This window comes from Somniosus microcephalus, chromosome 3, assembly GCF_052327205.1.
Source record: "Somniosus microcephalus isolate GS21.2 chromosome 3, FLI_Smic_1.0, whole genome shotgun sequence".
Classification (NCBI taxonomy): Eukaryota; Metazoa; Chordata; class Chondrichthyes; order Squaliformes; family Somniosidae; genus Somniosus; species Somniosus microcephalus.
The window spans coordinates 245677424-245702117 of NC_140989.1; the positions used below are offsets into that span (position 1 = coordinate 245677424).

At 41.5% G+C, this 24694-nt stretch overlaps 1 protein-coding gene across 1 annotated transcript in view; it reads left to right on the plus strand.

Annotated features, from left to right (window-relative positions):
• Nucleotides 1-24694, plus strand: part of prrc2c (proline-rich coiled-coil 2C) — a 99668-nt gene that overhangs the window by 53759 nt on the left and 21215 nt on the right. Inside the window, exons 15-23 of the mRNA XM_085978003.1 lie at nt 2757-3045; nt 3638-5860; nt 6565-6770; nt 7816-7970; nt 12711-13122; nt 14318-14403; nt 16583-16816; nt 20232-20483; nt 24268-24360. Coding sequence (XP_085834129.1) covers nt 2757-3045; nt 3638-5860; nt 6565-6770; nt 7816-7970; nt 12711-13122; nt 14318-14403; nt 16583-16816; nt 20232-20483; nt 24268-24360 — 3950 coding nt within the window. The remainder of the gene's footprint in view (nt 1-2756; nt 3046-3637; nt 5861-6564; nt 6771-7815; nt 7971-12710; nt 13123-14317; nt 14404-16582; nt 16817-20231; nt 20484-24267; nt 24361-24694) is intronic.

Here is a 24694-nt window from a genome sequence, read left to right on the forward strand (position 1 = left end):
GCCTTTCCACCATCTATAAGGCACAGGTCAGGAGTGTGCTGGAATACTCTCCACTTGCCTGGATGAGTGTAGCTCCAACAACACAAGCTCGAAACCATCCAAGACAAAGCAGCCCGCTTGATTGGCGCCCCATCCACCACTTTAAACATTCACTCCCACCACCACCGGCGTACTGTGGCTGCAATGCGTACCATCTACAAGATGCACTGCAGCAGCTCACCAAGGCTTCTTCGGCAACACCTGCCAAATCCATGACCTCTTCCACCTAGAAGGACAAGGGCAGCAGGTGCATGGTAACACCACCACCTCCAAGTCACACACCATCCTGACTTGGAAGTATCTCGCCATTCCTTCATCACTTGGTCAAAATCCTGGAACTCCATCCCTAACCGCACTGTGTGGGAGTACCTTCACCACATGGACTGCAGCGGTTCAAGAAGGCGGCTCACCAGAACCTTCTCGAGGGCAACTAGGGATGGGCAACAAATGCTGGCCTTGCCAGCAGAGCCCACAGCCCATGAATGAATTAAAAAAAAAAAAAAAATTAAAAAAAACTCCACTTTCCTGCACTATTCCCATACCGCCTGATCCCTTAATATCCAAAAATCTATTGATCTCTGTCTTGAATAAAGTCAACGGCTGAACCGCCACAGCCCTCTGGGGTAGAGAATTCCAAAGGTTCATCAACCTCTGCATGAAGAAATTTCTCATCAGTCCTAAATGGCGACCCCTTATTCTGAGACTGTGACCCCTGGTTCTAGATTCCCCAGCCAGGGGAAACATCCTCCCTGCATCTACCCTGTCAAGCCCTGTAAGAATTTTGTATGTTTCAATGAGATCACCTCATTCTTCTGAACTCCAGAGGATATAGGCTTGGTCTACTCAATCTCTCCTCACAGGACAATTTCTCCCCCCGCCCCCCCCCAATCCCAGGAATCAGTCTGGTGAACCTCTGTTGCACTCCCTCTATGGCAAGTATATCCTTCCTTGGGTAAGGAGACCAAAACTGTACACAATACTCCAGGTGTGGTTTCACCAGGGCCCTGTATAATTGCAGCAAGACATCTTTACTCTTATTTATTACTTTCCTAATTGCTTGCTGTACCTGCATGTTCACTTTGTGATTCGTGTACAAGGACACCCAGGTCCCTCTGAACACCAACATTTCCCAATCTCTCTCCATTAAAAATACTCTTGCTTTTCTATTTTTCCTACCAAAGTGGATAACTTCTCATTTATCCACATTATATCCCATTTGCCATGTTCTTGCCCATTCACTAAGCCTGTCTATATCCCCTTGAAGCTTCCTTGCATCCCCTCAACTTACATTCCCACCCAGCTTTGTATCATCAGCAAACTTGGATATGTTACATTTGGTCCCCTCATCCAAATCATTGATGTAGATTGTGAATAGCTGAGGCCCAAGCACGGATCCTTGCGGTACCCCACTAGTTACAGCCTACCAACCCGAAATTCTATCACATTATGGTCACTCTTCCCTAAAGGCCCCTTTACTACAAGGTTATTAATTAACCCTTTCTCATTGCACAATACTAGATCTAAAATAACCTGTTCCCTGGTTGATTCCTCAACATACTGATCTAGAAAACTAGCTTGTATACATTCCATGAATTTGTCCTCCACACTATTACTGCACATTTGGTTTGCCCAGTCAATATGTAGATTACAGTCCCCCATGATTACTGTATTACCCTTGTTACTTGCACCTCTGATTTCCTGATTTATACTCTGCCCTACATTACAACTACTGTCTGGGGGCCTATAAACAACTCCCACCAATGTTTTCTGTCTCTTGCTGTTTCTTAGCTCCACCCAAACTGATTCTACTTCTTGATTTTCGGAGCTAAGATCCTTTCTCTCTACTGTCTTTATCCCATCCTTTATTATCAGAGCTACCCCTCCTTTTCCATTTTGCCTATCTCTTCTAAAAGTTAAGTATCCTGGAATATTTAGTTCCCAACCTTGGTCACTTTGCAACCACATCTCCGTAATGACTATTAGATTAAACCCATTAATTTCTATCTGTGCTATTAATTCATCTGTTTTGTTGCGAATGCTTCGCGCATTCAGATATAGTGCCTTTAGCTTTTTTCTATTTTTCCCTGATGTCACCTTAGTCACTGATGCCCTATTACCTTTGTTACTCTCTCTGTTCCTTCCTGACCCACTCTGCTTATTTTTACCCAAAACTCTGCTCTAGAGCCTTGACATTTCTCTTGCTGCTTTTAAATTTACTCTTTCCTGAATCCTCTTTTCCCCCCCCCCCCCCCCCGCCAATTCGCCAGGACACTGGTTCCAGCCCTGTTTAAGTGAAGCCTGTCACAATGGAACAGATATCTCACATTCAATATATAATGAGGCATCTGCAGGATACAGAATGTGAATTTAAGACTTTCAGAATAAGACTCAATTACTGTTTCATAGGATTAGATTAATGTTTTACCTGTCCTACATAATGTTTTCACATACTTTTCACACACAAAATCTGTATTCTAACCTTTGAGGTATTCTAAAGGTCCATCAGTGCCCCTTTTCATACATCAACCTGTTACTCTTAATGTTGGCAGAAAATCACTAAGCTGTAGTGCTTTAGTTATCATTTCAGCTTGGGTTCAGTAATTCCTTCTGGTCTGTTAGCTGTTATTTATATTTAAAAAAAAATTAAGTCACAGGCCAAAATTTAATTATTTGCAACTTTTTTGTAGAAGTAAAAGTTGATGTTTAATATTTTACAGTAATTAACTGGATTATTTCCAGCACAATCACTTTGGAAATCTGTTTGAAAATTATTGCTTCTGTCTTGTGCATTATAGGTATGATGCCAACAAAACTAATGAGAAGAGATCAGATCGACAATTCTGCTTCAGGGTCTGAATCATTTGACCATCTGTCACGACCAGCCAGGGATCACACCATTCAGTCCACAGAGCCTCGGTTGGTGTGGAACTCTGAACCTTATCCTCATACAGAACCACAGCAAGCTACTACCCCTCCAGTAGTAGTGGAAGAATCCAAAGATTCAAGGTGGGTTTTGTGATACGAGTCCCGTAACGAACAGTGTTTATAAGAGTTATTTTGAAGTTAATAGTTTGTTTCAAAGACCCCTGATCCATTCAAGTCTGGGTTCATTCACTGGTCTGTGCTAAATTTATTAATCTTAACCAGACTGGCAATAAAGGTGCTATAATTTGACACTGCCTTTCTCGGGCTAGGAAGTGTGGGGGCAAGGGAGGTAAAATCCACTTGGCTTTCTGCTCCCAATCGTTATTCAGTATTGTCTGCTGGATATTTTGTGTGGATTTTGGATGAAGACAAGATGTGGTTCAGATGTGATGTCCTGTCATATTCAAATAGCCTGCCAATGCTCTGCAGGCTCACTTGCTGAGCAAGAGCTGCCTGCACCCACCAAGCAGGGTGATGAAGGAAGCTTCCATTTCTGAAATCATGAGTTAGTTATATGCTGATTAAGAAATTGAGACAGTGCCTCACAGTGACAGACGTGATCATTGACTTAGTGGTGCGGAGTTACAGGTGAGCGTATGTGTTCCACAGTTCTTGCCACTTCTAAAACACTGACGCCTGCCATACAGCTTTAATCATTTTGTTATATCTCTAGGTCTGAGGTAGTTGTGGAACAAGAGAGAAAGAAGCCTGCTTACCCCACAGAAAAGAGGCAATTGTCGCCACACTTGAACCAGGAACTCTTCAGGGAAAAGATAGATGAAGAAAAGGGAAAGTTTACAAACAAATCACTGGAAGATAATCAATCTGTTCAAATTGATAAAGTGACTGATACTGTGAACTTGGAATCTGTGGATTCGGCTGTGACCCGGGGCTCACAGGAGGAATCAACGTTACAGGGAGAAACTCGAACAGTCTTAAAGAGAAACCTATCTCATGGATCAAACCATTCACTGAAGTTGGAGGATCAGAAGAGTGATTCTATGCCCATTGTAATTAAAATACAAAACCGGTCGACTGAGCCAAAAGGTCAGCAAGACAAACTGGAAGAAAAATCAAAAAAAGAAAGTAAAGCATTTGAGGGACTGAAGAATGAGAGGCCATTTAGAAGAGAGTCAAGGTATGACACCCGTTGGGGCCCTAGACCAGGTTCTAGCAGAAGAGATGAAGGCTACATGAGGCCAGTGCGACGTTCTGGTCCAATCAAAAAACCTGTGTTAAGAGATATGAAAGAAGAACGTGAACAAAGGAAGGAAAAAGAGGAACGCCATTCCATTCCAATCAAAGGTAATAAAGCTGCTAAAACTGAAAGGAAAGAACCATCCCAGGCAAGCAATAAAATAGTCAATAAAACAGAACCTGAAAAATCTCTTCCAGACAGTTCTGCGTCCGTGATTAAAAAGGCATGCCAGGATGTAAAGCCGTTAATAGATAAAATTGAGACACTTCCACCAGTTACGTCAGTTAGTAAAACTGTAAGCAATCAAGCTGCTTCAGTCCAAGCACCAAAAGATGAGAAGCAGGAGAAACCACATGTTAAGAATCAGATCTCAGAAAGGCAGCGTATTGATAACCGGTTTCCTGCCAGGAGGGATTCTGGTTTACCCCCACGTAACTATCGGAAAGAAGTTAGAGAACAACGTGACTGGTTTCCTGACCAGGGATATAGGGGGAGAGGTCGTGGAGAATTTTATTCTCGAGGGCGCAGCTTTAGAGGTTCCTATAATGGCCGTGGACGTGGAGGGAGAGGCCGCAGTCGAGAATATCCTCGTTACAGGGAGCCACGGCAGAGGCCAGAACATGTAACGAGTGTACCTTCATTTAGGCAAAGGGAAGAGAGCGAAACACGTAGTGAAAGCTCTGATTTTGAAGAGGTTCCTAAACGCCGCAGACAACATGGCTCTGAAACGGATTCTGATACCGAAGCTCATGAAAGTGCAAGTGATACAATTTCTGACAAAGAAAATCCAACTAAAGGGAAGCGCCCGAAGAAAGAAGGAAGACCAGACAGTAAACCCATTCAAAAGTCCTTTCGATCTGATAGCAACTATAAGGTTGATAATAGATCATCAGAAAAGCCATCCTTAAAAGAGGATGACCCAAAGCCAAAACCTGGTTTTCTTCCCAGAGGTGAACCTTCAAGACGTGGAAGGGGGGGAATGTTTAGAGGAGGTGGTAGAGGTGCTGGAGGCCGTGGTGGCCCAAGATCTGCACCATTGAGGAAGCCAGGACCACCTAATTCAATATGGCCCCCTAGGTTAGAGACTTCCAGAAGAGACGATGGGGAAACAAAAAAAGTAGACCATTTTGAAACTCTTCCTTTTGATAGGAGACCTGTTAAATCAGAACGTAAATTTGACCATAGCCGAGAGCGACTTCGTAAGCAAAGACCCACACGGCCACCAAGGCAAGATAAGCCGCCAAGATTCAGGCGTTTGAAAGAAAGAGAAGCTGCAGCTAAAGTGAATGAGACCACTGCAACTGCAGTAACAAATGCAGCCGCCAATAGTAGCGTGCAGGAACACACAAACTCCCTCGATGTGGCCGGGAGCAAATCACCAGACCTATCCAATCAGAACTCTTCAGATCAGGCTAACGAAGAATGGGAGACTGCTTCTGAAAGCAGTGACTTCAACGAGAGGCGTGAAAGAGACGAAAAAAAAATGGTGGATGTCAACTTGCAAGTTGCAGCAAAGTCTGGAGAAAGCAGCCTCCTCCCGAAGAGGGATCCTGCAAAGAGAAGTTTTTCCAGCCAGCGTCCCGGTGTAGATCGACAGAATCGTAGAAGCAACAGTGGAGCAAGCAAGACTAACAGAAATTATTCCGGGAACAAGAATGAAAGACGCAGTGGACTGTCGTCAAAGCCTGGTAGAAGAGGGTAGGTGAAAAGGCACATCATTTTCCTCTTGGTAGTTTTAAGGATATTTCTTCAACCCTGTTAGACTGCACTATGCTTGGCATTTCCATTTCAATTTTTTGGCCGTCTGTTCAATTCATTTAAAACCAAAGTAGACTTGTTTCACAAGACACCTTATTGAGTGGTTTATGACAGCTTGAAGCACTTAATCCACAATTCATATGCATGTTGAAATCTGATCAATGTTTTTCAAGGTGCTCATTGGCAAATAATTGTAACTTGCCTAAATAAACTCTTTGTTTGGCAAAAATATTGACTAAACTTTAATTGGCAGCAAGCTGATGAGTTTTTCTTTCAGCTTGCCAAAGTTCTAACAGCAAGCATGGTTGCACCATATTTTTTTGTCATAATATTGGTGCACTGCTCAATTTTTAGCCTGTAGCTTTTAAGAAGCAGAAATGGTAATTTAAGAAGAAATCATCTTGTGGTTTGGCTATCGGAGACTTTAACTTTGAGCGGTGAAACTTGTACAGTAATGTGGGTGTAACAGATTTGCAGAATTAATTGGTACATCTTCAGCTTAATTAGAATTGTTCGTGTACCCAATGTATTTTTCTTCATGATTTATTTTTCCATGCAGTTTTACCTGGGGGACGGGGCAATAGACTCTTATTTTTAGGGGATGGTGGTTAGTTTTTTGTGTTTATATGGTTTGTGTGATGTAGGCCTTTTGAAGAGAGAACAGCAATGATTGGTATTGATCCCACCAGCAGTAACATGGCCCACCATCCAGGGGAAAGTAGCAACCCTCCCACAGCTCCAAAGTCTACGAAAGATGCAGCTGCCAAGAAAAGAGAGGAGTCCAAATCCGCTAAGAAACCAAAAGAGAAGCCTGATGCTCTGTCGCAGTTTGACCTGAATAACTATGCTAGTGAGTACTACTTCATTTGCCAACTTTGTACTATGGATTAATGCCTCAAAAGTCTGAAAAGAAACTCCGTTCTGACTTAATTGCTCATTATTTATGAACAACCTCCTAAATACAGGAAACTTTGTGCTATCCGGCACCCACAGGACCGAGCTGCTGCCGTTGCCTCAAAACTGCCGTACTCTCCAGCGTTAATGTTGAGAGATACGGAGATTCTTATCTCCGTATTTGACAACAAACACTCTTGCTTAGCAACAGCTTCTAAACACTCCGGTGTGGCCCTAAAGCTCTGTAGCTGAAGCTGTTGCTATAGCTACAGACCTTGCACAGCTTGACTGTTCAAACAAAGCAAAAAAAACAAAAAGAATAAAAAACGGCTGCTGATTTTTGCCGGTGGCTCCAGATTGCCGGATAGCTCACCTCCGGATAGCACAAAGTTTCCTGTATATTTGTTTAATTCTTATTTTCATTGTAATGGGCTGATTACTCGGGTGAAAGACCCTTGGTATCCTCTCTTGGATAATGAGTTGCCTTTTATTTTCCTTTAGAGATGACTGCTATCAAATACCCTAAGTGGGAAGCAAAACTAGAAATCGGTTGGTGTCATAGTGGGGATGTGTGGGTTTATGATCTCTTGGGTTGCTGAATTTTTAGTCTCCGCTGTGCCACCATGGAAGAGTGTCACTTTAAGGCCACTGATTTCTCCATAGGGAGGAAACATCTGGGGGAAAGTTATCCCTGGGCAGCTGTGTCTGTGGCTGGTTTAGAGTGAAGTGGAGGCCTAACAGCATCTTACTCAGCTTTTCCCTGCCTCTAGCTTCATTACTTCATAATATGGACTGGATTCCCTCTAGTTTTCAGTGCAGAAAGATCTCCCTCCTGCTATGTAACATGTTTTGTTCACCATATTTTCTCTCCTATTTGCATAGCAAATTCTTGCCCCTCAATGTTGGTGAGCTATCACTGTTTTATGCTCACCTGGAGAGCAGCATCTGTTACAAATACAAATCAACGTGGTTAATGTTGCCAATTCAATTTCTCATTGTAGGTGTGGTGATCATTGATGATCACCCAGAGGTGACAACAGTTGAAGACTCGCAGTGTAATACAACTGATGATGGATTTACTGAAGTTGTGTCGAAGAAACAGCAGAAACGTCTGCAGGATGAAGAACGCAGAAAAAAGGAGGAGCAAGTTGTACAGGTGACTGACTAAATTAGTATTTAGCTTTGGTATGCAGAGTATTTGATTATTTGAATACATAAGGAGGAATAGGGTTGCAAAATTCTGGGAATTTTTAAAAAGAGGAAACTTTCCATGGGAATTTTGAGTTTTTTTGCACACTGATGGTTTTTGTCTCTGACCCTTATTATCTTTGTCGTCAAAATAGACATACTGTTCCATACAAATAAAAACAGGCTTTCAAAACTTTATTTATTTAGGTTATAATTTTGAACTTTATTGAACCCCCACAAAAAAGACCCATCTAAAATAAAATAAAAAGAGCGTCAGCTTATTTAGCCTGTAATTTGTCCTTATTTTGTCCCTTTGAGTCTTCTACTCCTCATTGCTCCTCCTGATTCTCTGACTCTGGCTCTGACGTGTCCATTGCCTCCTCTGTGTCAGTGTCTAGCTGTGTGGTGGACATTTCTGTATCTGGCTCAATAAGTTGTAGGTTTGCCCGGATAGCCACCAGTTTCTCCACTCTCTTGTTAGTCAGCCTGTTGCGCACCTTTGTATGCGTATTCCCAAAAAGTGACCAGTTTCGTTCAGAGGCCGCTGATGAAGGTGGGATTTGGAGTATCACCGATGCAATAGGTGACAGGGCCTCAGATGCACAAAGTCCCTTCCACCAGGTATGTGCACTGATATGCTTGCATGATTCCCATCCCCATTCCAAAGACCTTGCTTGGTAGAGAACTTTGCCAGACTTCCCAGAACTTTGCCCACATCCAGATTGAGATGGTGAGAGGGTAGAAATCACACTGTAAGCGCTGTTGATCTGTTCTCCAGAAAGTATTGGTCCCCCAACATGCTTTGGGTCCAGCGTGTATGCTGCAGCATGAATCGGCTTGACACAAAATTCTTGACGCGTCTATGAATTGAACAATTGCCTTCTCCTCTGCTTTGAGCAGCAGGGATGTGGGTAGGGTAATGCTGATTTGTTCTTTTAAATCAGTAAAAAGCCTGAGAACATCTGACAAGACAGCGTCATCTCCTTCAATCTGAGCAATTGCAGATGCTACTGGTGAGTAGTTTAAGGCTGCTAACCACTCTCTCCCAAAACACATCATCCAGCAGTATTTTCTTGATGGTGGTTTCCATATCCCCAGACTGGGATATTGCCATTTCTTGCAGCGACTCCTTACCCTCCAGAAGGCTGTTGTACATTATGACAACACCACCCCATCTAGTGTTGTTGGGCAGCTTCAGTGTGGTGTTCTTGTTCTTTGTCATTTGCTTGGAGTTGTAGGTTGCTGCAACTACCTGTTTTCCCCTGACATACTTAACAACTTGCTTGGCTCTCTTGTACAGTGCTTCCATGGTTCTCAAACCCATGATGTCCTTGAGGAGCAGGTTAAGCCCATGAGCTGCGCACCCAATAGACGTAATATGAGGGTAGGCCTCCTCCACTTGAGCCCAAGCAGCCTTCATATTCGCAGCATTGTCAGTAACTACTGCAAAGACCTTTTGTGATCCAAGATCGTTGATGACCGCTTTCAGCTCATCAGCAATGTATGTGCCTGTGTCTGTTGTCCTTCGTGTCTGTGCTCTTGAAGAACACTGGGAGAGGAGTGGAGACGATGTAGTTTATGATGCCCTCCCCTCGTACATTTGACCACCCATCGGAGATAACTGCAACACAGTCTGCCATCGCTATCGTTTCTTTGAGCTTTCCTTGGACTCTGTTATACTCAGCCTCCAGCAAATAAGTAGACAAAGCATGTCTGGTGGGAGGACAGTATGCAGGGTGAATAACGTTGAAAAATCTCTTCCAGTACACATTGGCTGTGAGCATGAGGGGTGAGCCTGTTGCATATACAGCTCGAGCAAGGCACTCATCTGCATTCTTCTGGCTATGGTTATCCATTGTATCAAAGAACCTTCCAAGTGGGCCAGGAGTTGCTGATGATAAGGAGCCTGATGCTGAATGAGAACCATCATCTTCTTGAATGGAAGCAGAGGAACTCTGGGCTGACTGCTGTGAGCTTTGAGTGAAGTTGTTGCATTTGGATAAATGCTGCTGCATCTTTGTGGCATTCTTTACATATGGCTTTCTACAGTGTTTGCACATGTACACAGTCTTTCCATCTTTAATGCCTGGGGTAAAATGCTTCCACATATCCGACGGTAAACGTGGCATTGTTCTATGCAGAGAAATAAAGGGCATTCATCTCTGTGTCGAACTGCGGTCGATCAGCACGATTGCAACAGGGTGAGTACATTTTTGCTGATGCTCCATGTGATGGAAGCATGACCTGTACACACGACGTTACAGCACTAATAGTGTATTATTTTGTATATTTTAAATTGAAGGACAACAGAGTTCAACAAGTAACTGGTTTATTTGGTATAAAGTCTGATTACTTACTGCACCATCACAACATCAGCAGAAAACAAAATGACTTCCCTCAGGACCCCTAACCTGGATCTTAAAAAAACTATAGCAGTCTTACAGATGCCTGCAGGCCAATCACAATTCGATATGCAAATATTACAAATAGAGGGAGCTAATCGCTCATCCGCTCATCCAACCAATCAGGACACACTTGTTCACAGTCACACACCAAACTTGTAATTATTAAAACAAGCCAAGTAAGAAGATAAACATATATTGATTAAGAAATTCCTTAAAATTACTAACAGAGATGGAATCTTAATTATTAAGAGAGGACCTGTGGGGGGTGGGGGGGGGAAAAAGGAATACAAAAAAAACACTATTATGCTAGCATGTGCTTTTTTGGGCAAAATTCCCAAGCTAAACTTCCCGTGGAAAATTTCCAGAAATTTACCGGAAACTTTCCACCCCTTTGCAACCCTAGGGAGGAACCATATGGTCTTATCTATATGCGGGCATTATGAAATTCACTGGAAATGCTCATTCCTAAATATTTTCTGATTGTATATTTCTGACAATTTGAGTAGTTTTATCAAATGGTTAAGTATTCCATTCAAAATGCTTTGAAATTTTACATGGCAAGCATTCTGTTTAAATTATAATTTTCACATGTAATGAAAATTGAATATTTCTAAGTTGCTGTTTAGTGAATTAACAAATGCAAGTGCCTTTCTTAAATTTATCCACAGCCAACTTTGTAGCAGTGTACCTCAGCTACTTCAAAAATCTTAGTTTTTTGAACAAAACAGTTCAGTCCACACACACGATACAGTAGTTAGAATATCTTACTGTTTATAAAAAAGATCTACATCAGATGCTGCACTTTTGCTGCTTTTGAGTCTTAATAAATTGCATTCCAAAGTAATACCCTGCTGTGATGCATTGGTATCAACAATGCTGTAGACTAGTTTATTGGTTTTTGCAGGATTCAGTAGTGATAATTTATCTGAATCATAATGAAATGTAAAATAGAAACGACAACTGCTAAAAACCTTTTTTAGTGAGGTAATGCATTTTAGAAACCAAACTTGGCATCAGTTTTTAAAAAAAGCCATAGTTCTATGCATAAACATTGCATAGCTAGTTATTCAGCATGCAACAGAAGCTTGTTGAGTGATCTGGTGTCTTGAATGCCAAATCAAAAATTGTGCATGCTCAATTATAGCTTAAACATTGAAGTTTTTGTGACTGGAAGCCTGTGTCCAGTGGTGTACCGCAGGAATTGGTGCTGGGTCCTTTGCTGTTTGTAGTGTACATTAATGATTTAGATATGAATGTAGGAGGTATGATCAGTAAGTTTGCAGATGACACGAAAATTGGTGGAGTGGTAAATAGCGAGGAGGGAAGCCTCAGGCTACATGACGATATAGACGGGTTGGTCAGATGAGCAGAACAGTGGTAAATGGAATTTAACCCTGAAAAGTGTGAGGTGATGCATTTTGGGAGGATTAACAAGGCAAGGGAATACACAATGAATGGTAGGACCCTAGGAAGGACAGAGGATCAGCGGGACCTTGGTGTGCATGTACATAGATCCCTGAAGGCAGCAGGACAGGTAGATAAGGTAGTTAAAAAGGCATATGGGATACCTGCCTTCATTAGCCGCGGCATAGAATATAAGAGCAGGGAGGTTATGATGAAGCTGTACAAAGCGCTAGTTAGGCAACAGCTGGCATACTGATGCAGTTCTGGTCGCCACACTATAGGAGGGATGTGATTGCATTGGAGAGGGTGCAGAGGAGATTCACCAGGATGTTACCTGGGCTGGAGCGCTTCAGCTATGAAGAGAGACTGGACAGGCTGGGGTTGTTTTCTTTAGAGCAGAGAAGGCTGAGGGGGGACCTGATTTGAGGTGTAAAAAATTATGAGGGGCATAGATAGGGTAGATAGAAAGCAACTTTTCCCCTTAGTAGAGGGGTCAATAACCAAGGGCATAGTTTCAAGGTAAGGGGCAGGAGCTCACTGCCTGAAAGGGTGGTGGAGGCAGGAACCCTCAACATTCAAGAAGCATTTAGATGAGCACTTGAAATGTCATAGCATACAAGGCTACAGACCAAGTGCTGGAAAATGGGATTAGCATAGATGGGGCTTGATGGCCGGCGCAGACATGATGGACCGAAGGGCCTCTTTCTGTGCTGTATGACTCTGACTGATTTGCATTAGCTCTGTCTCCATATATAAAATTTTGCTAAAAATTTATAAGAATTCTGTGCAATGATGGAATAATCTCTCAACTCCATGTTGGTGTTTTGATAGCTTGTACGCAGAAATTTTACATGTATGCATGTTGATAAATGTTATTTATAATGCATTTGTTCTTACAGAACTGGAACAAAAAGAATGTGAATGAGAAGGGGAGAGGCCAGAATTCTAAACTACCTCCACGATTTGCAAAGAAGCAGCAGCAGGCAGCCCAACAAGCTCAGGCGCAGACTCCAACTTCAGTCCAGTCACCAGTTCAGCCCCAGCAACAGGTTGTTGCTCTGGCTTCAGCTACAGTTCCAGCTCAAGATCCAGCCCCAGTTGCAGCCCCAACAGTAACTCCAGCTGAGACTCTGATATTAGTTCAGGAACAATCCAAGGTGCAGGGAGGAAGCTGTGCTTCAGGAAGTAACGCAGAGTGTTCAGTTTCGGACAAGGCAGTGGTCCCTTCACAGACACACAGCACGTTGGAAGCAGAGCTGTGGGACAACAAGATGAGTTCACCTGCTGTCCTTTCTGATATCTCCACAAAATGTTAGTATGAGCTGTTTTTTTTAACATTTCATTATTTTGTTTCTTTATTAGGTCCTCCTTTTGACATGTGCCACTTAGAATCACCGGAGGCAATTCAGTCCACTGCCCCTGTGCTGGCTTTCTCAAAGAGCTATTGATATATAACCCCATTCCCTTGCTCTTTCTCCATATCCTTTTAATTTTATTTTTCAAATATTGGTCCACTTGCCTTTTAAAAGCTATTATGGGTTATGCTTCCACCATTGTTTCTGGTGGAGCATTTCATGCCCTGATAACCCTCTGCAAAAAAGAATGTCTCCTAACCTCACCCTTTGTTCTTTTGGTGGTGGTCATAAATTTTGTGCCCACTAGTTACTGACTCACTGACCAGTGGAAATAGTTTATCCCATTTACTTTATTAGAAGTTCTCTGTGGACAAGTTGATGAGTGTGGTATGGGGTGACCTTGATTTCTTTCTCTATCCTGACTGGCTTTCGAAGATGAAAACCTGCCTTCTAGGCATTCATGGTTGAGTGTGGACTGACATGCCTCTGAGCCACAACTAGCTTCATCTGTCTGACTTAAGATGCACTTCCTTTTGGCTTTTGTATTTACCAATTCATAATCATGCTTTATGCAAATATGTCTATGCAGTGTCATTAGTTATCCCATGTGATGACCTGGCTGTAAAAGAAGTTCATCTGCCAACCACTTCCAAGAACTTATTCTGCACCCAACTCTCATCACATCTCCCACATGCTTTTGTTTTAAGCAAATGTTATTTCCATGAAAATGAGATGGAAATGCTTCTGCCTTTAGTTAATGATGGGTAATACTAGAATTAGTTCAAAAATTAGAATGTCTGTTATTTTTGTATTTAGGATCAAAGTAGTAGAATCCCAATAGCTCTGGTAGTGCAAGTCTTCCTCCAATCACAACATTTGGGTTTGCATCCCAAGGATTTTCTATCACTTGAGCTTGACTGCCACAATTGGAGCAAGTTCTAGCAGCTGTTAGCTAGGCTACTACACCGAGTATCATGCTCTGGGAAGGATACTGCAACTTGAAGGCAAAACCAATTGCAACGATGAAGTCTGTTAAGCATTTCCAACTGAAGGAAGGAAAATTGTGAAAGAAGCTGTTCTTGGGAAAATGAGAAGAGATATGAAGTATAAAGAAAAGTTATTGTAATTCCACTTTTCTTTTCTTTTTGCAGTGAGACCCATTAGTCCTCCACAGCCTCCATCTGTCAGTGCATGGAACAAGCCCTTGACTTCATTTGGATCTTCCCCAACACCCGAGGTAAGAGTAATGAGTAGGATTTTTTTTTTAATGCATCTCTTGGTGCATTTATATTGCACCTGCCAGCCTCAGACTGGTTGAACCACAGCATCTCATTTTTACTGCCTGGCTCAAACTGCAGTTCCCCTGTCCAGAAGCATACAATGTCTTGTATGGTTGCCCTCATGAACAGAGCTCTTGTCTCTGCAGTTAAAATGTATACGTTTAACACGGATACAGGAGTATCCGTACTCAACATTTAAATCGACTCCAGACATCCCAAACCCTTATTAGAGCATTTAACACTATATTGGAGTTATATTCCATGCTATGCTGAACACACAATGCGAAGCTGCTCACTCTTGCACCAATTGTCGACAAAGTCTGATTGGGATCTTCTGAAGTTGCAGTATAAGCACCTCCACTGATGCAGGAGAATCAAATCGGGCAAATCTATAAGAGCTGTGTGGTGATTTCAAGGTGTTAAAGTGAAGTAAAAATTAGGCTTGTCAGTTGTCTCCATGGTTGAGGCGAGTTCTTCAAAACACCTGAATTCTTTGACATATGTTGATTCTGAGAATCTGCTCTGCTTTTTAAACTATTTTCTGCAAAAAGGATTTGTGGGATTAAGTTACTTTAATTGCGTTTTAAAAGCATACTGTATTCCTACAAGTTAAAATAATGGGGGTTCTGTGACAGGTAGTTAAAGTGCTAGCTTCCTCAGACTATAAATAAGCAATTTGATAGCTTATCTGTAATTGATAAATAGCTTACACCAATTTTATTGGAAGATTTTTGATTTCTTTCTGACTGAACAGGCAGGAATTAAGCAGAATGTCAGACATCTAATAAGTAATCAAGCTTTTGCAACAGCAAAGCTGCTGGGGCAGAAAGGCCTAGAAAAGGTAGGCTAAATAAGTCAGAATACAGAAGAGTTGGTCTGCTTAAGTTAAGCACAATGGCCCACTGAAGTGGTGTAGTGTGTTCATTATTGTTATGCGAGTTGTATTGATTGAACTAAATGAATCTGCACATTCGGCTTAATGATTTGAACCAAACCTCACCCTGTAGAGTGTCCGCTTGAGCCACTGTTGGAGAGATTGGAGAGAAGCATGTGCAAAAGAGACAGATATCTGGTTCAGGTTGCAAGGGGGTTCCATTGTTACACCACCAGATCATGGTATCATATAGTTAGTGTAGGCAAGCTGTTTGAGGAGTGTGTTGCAAACAAGCCTGGCTCTCCACCCCATACATACATGCATTGTTTTCAGAAGGGATCGCAGATAGCAATCAGAAGTGATCCAGCTGATTCTTCTTACCCCATTTCCCCTGGCCACAAGCCCAGAGGACAATTATAGCATCCTAGTACCACCCTGCATGAAATTGGCTAGCTCAGCACAGACCAGGGACCAATGCTGGTGCCTTGCTGGTCTGTAATACCTCAGTACCACACTCAAAGGTGTACCTATGTTATCACTGGGCTAAGACATTCAGAAACTATTTTACGACACGTTATGCAACCTTACTCTGCTCTTATCAACCTTGGAATGCTTGGTGCTAAAGTGGGAAAACATTCCGTCCTCCAGCACTGAAATCATAAACCTTTAAAAGGACAAAAAAAGTTTCCGAATTGCACCATTTCTTATCAATCATATGAATACCATTCTAAATCTGGTATAGGTCATTTCATCTTAATACACAGGTAAATATTGTACCTACTAAAGATCACACTCCTTTCTTGGTTGTGGTGCTAAAACATGAGCAATTATCCTAGATATGCTCTTAGAAGCAGTAACAAAACTTAATTTCTGTGGTACCAAAGAGTTGTTTCAAAATATTGGTGCATGTTTCTTTGAATGTCGCATTTGTTTGCACTCAGCCAAAGGTTACATAGTTAGCAAAGCCAATTTATTTTGATCCTAAAATTATTTCTGCTCCCAGGTTGGACTTAGTGAGCCTCATGTTAGAGAAAATAAACCAGTTACCTGTCGTCTTCTGATCCTTAACTGGAACAAGAAATTGAATACTTGGTCTTTAAGGACTTGTGCTACAAATGTAAATTCAAATCATTGAAATGGCTGCAGCCCATAGTGTTATGTGATTCATTAATATTCATTGTGATTTAGAATCCTTATTGGCAATTGCTGATTAATAGTTGTTTAATATAATTGTATTAGCAATGTTTTCCATTTTCTTGAAGGGATCAGCTTCTAGTCAGGAGAGTGGAATTGAGCTTGGAGTTGAGTCGGGGCAGTTGGTTGCACCAAAAAGTACCACCACCACCAGCAGCACCACAACAGCTACAACCACCACCGCTACAGCTGCAACAGAGAGTGAAGTGAACCTAACGGAAAAGGCTGCTGAGAATAAGTTACCAGAGCCAAAAGAACAGCGACAGAAGCAGCCTCGTGCAGGTCCAATCAAAGCTCAAAAGGTAAACTACTTACACTATAATTTGCTGGGAAAATAACGGCGAGTTTAATACACACACTGTTAGTGTGTAAATTGTCCATCAATTTGTGGCGTTGTGAATTGCCACAAATTGTTGGACGATTTGCTTCGGTCCGCCGTTAGCTTTGTGAAAACGGGAGCTCACATCAAACCCCCCCCCCCCCGGTGAATTTCAAGAAATTGCTGCATTTGCATGTTAATTACCAATTAAACTCGCCGCAGAAAGTTAGGGCTGCTACTGTTACTTAACAGCGTAAGTAATGCAGAGATTTATGTTCCTGCAGTACCACTCGACCTCTCCGGCCCGGAAAGGGAACAATTGAAACTGGAGTCTCATTCCTTCACGTAGTAATAAAAACAGAAAATGATGGAAATATGCAGCAGGTTAGGTGGCATCTGTGGACAGAAACAGAGTTAAAGTTTCAGGTCGATGACCTTTTGTCCAACTGGAAAAAGTTAGAGATGTAACGGATTTTAAACAAGTGCAGAGGAAGGGGAAGGAAGAACAAAAGGGAAGGTATGTGAGCGGGTGGAAGGCAGGAGAGGTTAAATGACCAAAGGAATGATGGTGCAAGGCTAAATGAGTAATTGGACAAGTAAAGAAACAAAAGATGGGTATAGAGGAGGTGTAAATGGGAATATCAGAACCAGCGACAACAGCTGCTGTCCAAAAAAAATTGTTGAATTCAATGAGTCCGGTAGGCTGTAAAGTGTCGAATAGAAAGATGAGGTGCTGTTCCTTGAGCTTACGTTGAGCTTCATTGAAACAATGTAGGAGGCTGAGGTCAGAATGGGGTGGAGAATTAAAATGAAGCTCTGGGTCACGTCTACAGACTGCGGTCACCCAATCTGCGTTTGGTCTCCCCAATGTAGAGGAGACTGTATCTTGAGCAACGAATACCGTATACTAAATTGAAAGAAGTACAAGTAAATCACCATTTCACCTGGAAGGAGTGTTTGGGGTCCTGGTTAAGGAGATATTGTTGGTCCCGCTGTTCACTCAGGTCCCAGATGCTCAGTTATCAGCTCGCACATCCAGCAATTTGCAGCACACGCTTTGTTTGAGCGGAAAAAGTCTGACTAATGCGGCACGCCGTGTCCAGCAAATTCTGGACCAATTATTATATTTTGTATAGTCGATAGTTTGGTTTCTGGCCATTATATGGTACTAATCATGAGATTGAGCCGTAGAAGGTTAATTTACAGGTTTTCCCTGCTTTTCTCTTTTCCCCCCACCCCAACAACTACCAAACTGCACACAAACTCTGTGGAATCATGTTATCCAATAGGTGGGTATTGGCTAAAAAAAACTGTGCATACCCAGACTTGAATATAACTGCCTGATAATGTAAGAGGCCATTTAGGATTTGCAATATTCACATGTCAGAAATTTGACTGTAAATCCTTAATGCTGGTCACTGAACTTGCTGGAACTTTATGACAAAAAGTACTTGGGTTTACAGTACGTCATTTACTCAACAGGTTGAAGCTTACATTTATGACTTGGTGACTTTTAACAGGGTGCTGAGGGAATTGAGGACGGAAATCATGGAGGTACTGGCCATAATATTCCAATCCTCCATAGATACGGGGGTGGTGCCAGAGGACTGGAGAATTGCAAATGTTACGCCATTGTTCAAAAAAGGGTGTAAAGATAAACCCAGTAACTACAGGCCAGTCAGTTTAACCTCGGTAGTGGGGAAGCTTTTAGAAACAGTAATCAGGGACAAAAGTAGCAGTCACTTGGATAAGTGTGGATTAATTAAGAAAAGCCAGCACGGATTTGTTAAAGGCAAATTGTGTTTAACCAACCTGACCCAGTCTTTTGATGAGTTAACACAGGGTCGATGAGGGTAATGCGGTTGACGTAGTGTACATGGATTTCGAAAAGGCGTTCGACAAAGTGCCACATAATAGGCTTGCCAGCAAAGTTGAAGCCCATGGAATAAAAGGGACAGTGGCAGCGTGGATACGAAATTGGCTAAGTGACAGGAAACAGTAGTGGTGAACGGTTGTTTTTCGGACTGGAGGAAGGTACACAGTGGCGTTCCCCAGGGGTTGGTTCTAGGACCACTGCTTTTCTTGATACAGGAGACTTTGTTATATCCGGCACCGATGGGACCGAGCTGTTGCCGATCTATCAAAACTGCCGGACATACCAGCGTTAATGTTGAAGCATACGGAGGTTTTCATCTCCATATCTGACAACAAACAGTGTTGCTTAGCAACAGCTTCTAAACAGTCGGCCTGCACCTTGGAAGCGTCTCTGTAGCTTAGCAACAGCTTCAGAGAGACTTTCCAGAGCCTGACTGTTGGGGGGGAAAAAAGCCACGAGAAGAAAAAAAACCTAACAAAACGGCTCCTGATTTCTGCCGGTAGATCGAGGTTTCCGGACATACAACCTCCGGATAAACCAAAGTTTCCTGTATATATTAATGACTTGGATGTGGGTGCACAGGGCACAGTTTTAAAATTTGCAGATGATACAAAACTTGGAAGTATAGTGAACAGTGAGGAGGAGAGTGATGGACTTCAGGAAGACATAGACAGGTTGGTGGAATGGGCGGATGTGGCAAATTAAATTTAATGTAGAAAAGTGGTAGAAAGAATGGGGAGAGGACATATAAACTAAGTAGTACAATCCTAAAGGGGGTGCACGAACAGAGACCTGGGGGTATGTGTGCACAAATCGTTGGAGGTGGCAGAGCAGGTTGAGAAAGCAGTTAAAAAGGCTTACGGGACCCTGGCCTTCATAAATAGGGGTATAGAGTACAAAAGTGTGGATATTATGATGAACCTGTATAAAACATTGGTTGGGCCCCAACTGGAGTATTGTGTCCAATTCTGGGCACTACACTTTAGGAAGGATGTGAAGGCCTTAGAAAGGATGCAGAAAAGATTTACAAGAATGATTCTAGGAATGAGGGACTTCAGTTACATTGACTGGAGAAGCTGGGGTTCTCCTTGGGGCAGAGGAGATTTGATGGAGGTGTTCAAAATCATGAGGGGTCTGGACAGAGAAGATAGAGAGAAATTGTTCCCATTGGCAGAAGGGTCAAAAACCAGAGGACACAGATTTTAAATGATTGGCAAAAGAACCAAAGGCGACATAAGAAAAAAAATTCTTGCGCATCGAGTGGTTAAGATCTGGAATGTACTACCTGAAAGGGTGGTGGAGGCAGACTCGATCTTATCTTTCAAAAGGACATTTGATAAGTGTCTGAAGGAACAAAATTTGCAGGGCTGCAGGGGGGAAAAGGTGGGGGAGTGGGACTAGCTGAGAGTCAGCACAGGCTCGACGGGCCAAATGGCTTTCTTCCGTGCTGCAACCATTCTATAATTCAGTTGTATTTGCAGCTGTTTGAGTTGCCATTTCTGATTCAGTATCTTATTCCTAGCTTCCAGACTTGAGCCCAGTGGAGAACAAAGAACATAAACCTGGTCCCATTGGTAAGGAGCGGTCGATGAAAAACAGGAAGTCCAAAGACATACAACAGACTGAAACAGAAGGAAAAGATGAGCCTCCAGCTGTTACTGTTGAGAGCCCAGAACCTGTAGTGACACAGGAGCCTAAGGTGGTGACTGAACTGAGCACTGAGGTAAAGACTCTGATCTCTGTGCCAACACCAGAATTTGAAGAAAATTCAAAGGTAATATCAACATCAAATTGCTTGTGATGGCTGATCATTAATAACTTTGATATCTAACTAAAAATCCAACTGTTATCCACATGTGCCTAAATACTTTTCATTTTATTCTACAGCAAAACCTACTTCATAATGGAGCTGACTTTATAGGCTAACAGCAGGATGTCATTTTTAAAATATTTTTAAGCCAGCATTTTCTCCCCTTCATTTCTGTAGATATTTATCTACTAATTATGTAAAATTGAGTTTTTCTAGACATACAGATTTGCATGCACGTGGTATGTGTCAGATTCATGGTTGCCATTCTCACTAGCAAATGCTGATTTGTTAAACTAATTCACTTAGATGAGCTATAAGCACCTCTATTTGTTAGTCTTTTCAGTCTGCATGTCATCTGTCCCAAGTTCTCCAATACAGTCCAATATTGCAAAGATGAAATGCTTATCTCATTTGTTTTTATTACAATTAACTTGATGTGTACCCATCTATGCAGAATTGAGGGAAATCCGTATATATTTAAATTAACTGTGCTATGAAAACTCCGAATTGCTAAAGAGCAACAACTCGGTGGTTTTATCTTTGCTAAATGATGTTGTTACATAGATAGAAATTGAAGCCTGTAATGAGTGCCAGATAATGCACTGCATGAAAATTTGTAATTTGCAATATTTGCAGTACTTTTGGACTGACTGTTAATTAAATTGCTTCTTTAATCCAATTATTTTCTTTTCATTTTTTTCAATCATTTTCCGTCTTAGCACACTCATATAAATGTAGAATTTAGAATTATCTCATGCTGGGGTATAGTTACAGAAACACCAACAGATCTCGGTACAATTTTTCATCTGTGAGCTTAGACAGCGAGTATTATTTGCTGAAGGGACCCTATTTCTGTCCTTAGCTGAAGTTCATACGTGCTCACTTGCTGCCGAGGTCACTAGGTAGTGATTAGCAATGAGAAGTCTCTTCCCCTCTTTACCCTGGGATTCTGATTGTAGCATGCCTACTACCATCCCAACCGGAATGTCTAACTTTGTACAGATCGGGACCTTCATGATCTGTATGAGTCAGTACCATGTTACGCAGTACATTTATCCAATGATTCATTGATCTTTTAATTTATTAATTCACATTAGCGCTTAATCTAAAAAATAATGCAAGTTGCTGACTGCACATTAAATTGAAATGTCACATGAGTAGTGTGTCCAAATATTTTGCTGTGAAGAAAAGGCATTGCCAGTACTGTCGTCAATGACTGAAGATGTTTGTGTGTGCTGATGATGTTGGGTCACTATGCTCTTGAGGTTTACTTCAGTTAAAATTTCAGCAAAAATAAAAATCAAGTATTTTCAGAGTGATCTGACAATTCTGAGGCGAGCTAGTGATAGAATTCTGGAATGGGAAATAACAGTTCCTTGAATAACAATTGCGTGTTTTCACTACTGTGTGTAATTTCTGTGAGTGTTTAGAGATGGAGGAGTTGGAGATTCTCATCTGCCCTTGGTGGATTCTGTCTGGTGGCGAGGGAGAATAATTTCATAAGATTTTTATAATGCTTGTCAGATGGCTCGCAGTGTTTATCCAGTGAGTACCTGAGCCATGCTAGAAAAATCCCAGGTTTGATCTCTGGACTGTGCTGAGTTAGCTGATCTCCACCTGAGACACTTGAGGCAAACTAACTAAAGCACCCCTCCAAGAGTCTCTGGGTTAAGAAAGGGAATATTCAGCAGGGTTACTGCCCCTACTCACTGCCCAGTGAAAGCTATTTGAAATGCATGTATATGAACGTTACTTCAGGACATGATGAGGTTCTGCTGTGATATCCCCTCATGGTCACATAGCCTGGTAACAGTCACAAATGAATATAACAACACATCAGCAAGGATTCAAGACCTTGGGGAGGAAAGAGGAGAAAATTGGTAAGAAAAAAAGAGGGGGTAACCATTTTATCATTTTTTAAAACATTGTCAATTAGATTTGCAGTTGACAGCTGGCACATTGTCGAGTGCTACTAGGATTGTCTGATCAAGTTTGCTTGCCCACTGAAGTTTCTGAGATGGGAACTAGACTAGAACAAATTTTATCATGCAAGGGACAGGCAATAGCACTGATGACAGAAGTCTTGTTTGACTGCAAATGTGCCTTCTCCACTCCCAGGATAAATCACTAGCTCTTCTACATTATGGAAAATTTTAATTTGCCAGTTTTATTGAAATGGGGATTAATTTTTGAGCATATTTAAATTCTGAAGTTACAAATTGCTAATTGAGGTGTTTTTGTAGATTGCAACCGTAATATACAAGTATCCAAAGGTAATCCACATGTTACTGAAGGTAAATAATAAAGATATATAAAGGAGAATGTAAATGAATTACCTTACCAAAGGTTTAAAATTACCCTTACAAGTATCATTGAGCAATTAATGCTTGCATCTTAACCCCTCGCTCACAATTAGGATTTTGACTTTTTATTCCAATATACTGTATGTTGTAATGTGCATTTTGAGATAGTTAATGGAATGGAACGGTCTTTTTTCCTGTAATTTTGCTGTATTTACTGTACTGCATTTTTACTGTAAAATCAGTCAAAAATGTGATGCTCTGCATGTAGGTTTTGGTCTTGTGGCTAAATTTATTTAAACAAAATCTTGTAAAACCATATGATTATCTTGGTCCACTTGCCATGTGGGTTACCATTTGTACAGATGCAGTAGCCCCCCCCCCCCCCCCAAAAAGCTTGATCGAGCTTCTAAAATACTGTAAATAATCAAACCCGTAGTTACATGTCACTAATGTAGCCTGATTTTTTTTAACTTATTCATTCACGGAATGTGGACGTCGCTGGAAAGGTTGGCATTAATTGTGCGTCCCTAATTGCCCTTGAGAAGGTGGTGGTGAGCCGCCACTTTGAACCACTGCAGTCCGCGTGGTGAAGATACTCCCACAGTGCTGACTTTGTCGTAGTGGTTTGGTACAACTGAGTGACATTTCAGAAGGCAGTTGAGAGTCAACCACATTGCTGTGGGTCTGGAGTCACATATAAGCCAGACCGGGTAAGGGCAGCAGATTTCCTTCCCTAAAGGACATTAGTGAACCAGTTCGGTTTTTACGACAATCTGGTAGTTTCATGTTCAGCATTACTGATGCTAGCTTTTTTATTCCAGATTTATTTAATTAACTGAATTTAACTCCCTCAGCTGCCATGTTGGAATTTGAATTCTCGTCTCCGGATTATTAGTCTAGGCCTCTTGATTACCTGCTTTATAATCGTATAATTGCGAGCGAGGGGTTAAGATGTAACTGTTAATTGCTCAATAGTTTTAGTAGATAGAAACTAATTTATGCTGTAGTTCAGGCGAGGGGTGTCACAACTGCAGATTGTAGAACTCCGTCCTATCCGTGCCTGTATTTCTTATTTTTGTTCTATTTAATTGTTATGCGCCTAGAGGCTTGACAACCTAATTTGTGGATAAACCTTAAATATGTATACCTGATACCGGTTAGTATCTGAAACATGCAATGTATGTAAATTAATAGGATCATTGATTTAAACTTTGTGTCCCCTGAAGTTCCGTGTTATGTAGCCCACAAAGATGAGCCGGTTGGACACCCCAACTCCAGTTAGTGAAATAAGCTGCCATGATTCTGAAATGGGAGTAATTTGATGTAAAAATGTTGAATAGTACAAAGGTAATTGGTGTGTTTTGTGTATTTATTCGTTGTGATATTAAATATATAGCATGATCATTTTTTTAAAATTCTGAATATATGCACATTTTAAATTTTAGGAATCCATGACTGATTACACAGCTCCTTCCTCATCACTGTCGGAGTCTGTGTCAACTAGCAGTAGCAAAATAGAGGATTCCCTGGTCAGCAATGTAAGTAAGCCAACATAGAGTACATTTTTATTTTCTTGTGTGCGTTTTGATCTGCAGTCCCACTTCACAAACATGATCTATTCAACATTATCTGTGTAATGGGCTGAAATTACTGAAGCTTGAAAATGTCATTTGGGTAATATCGTAGCCAGGTTAAGTATATGATGGCTGTATAGCTCTTATTATGGGAATGCCAGAAATGTTTATACACTGTGTGGTAACGACTGCTTGTATTTGCACATAATTTTAAATTTTAAATATTCACTTAGTTAAAGTTTTGTTTATCTTGAACTAAAGCAGCCTAAATGCAATTTAAATCTTCCTGCTCCCTAAG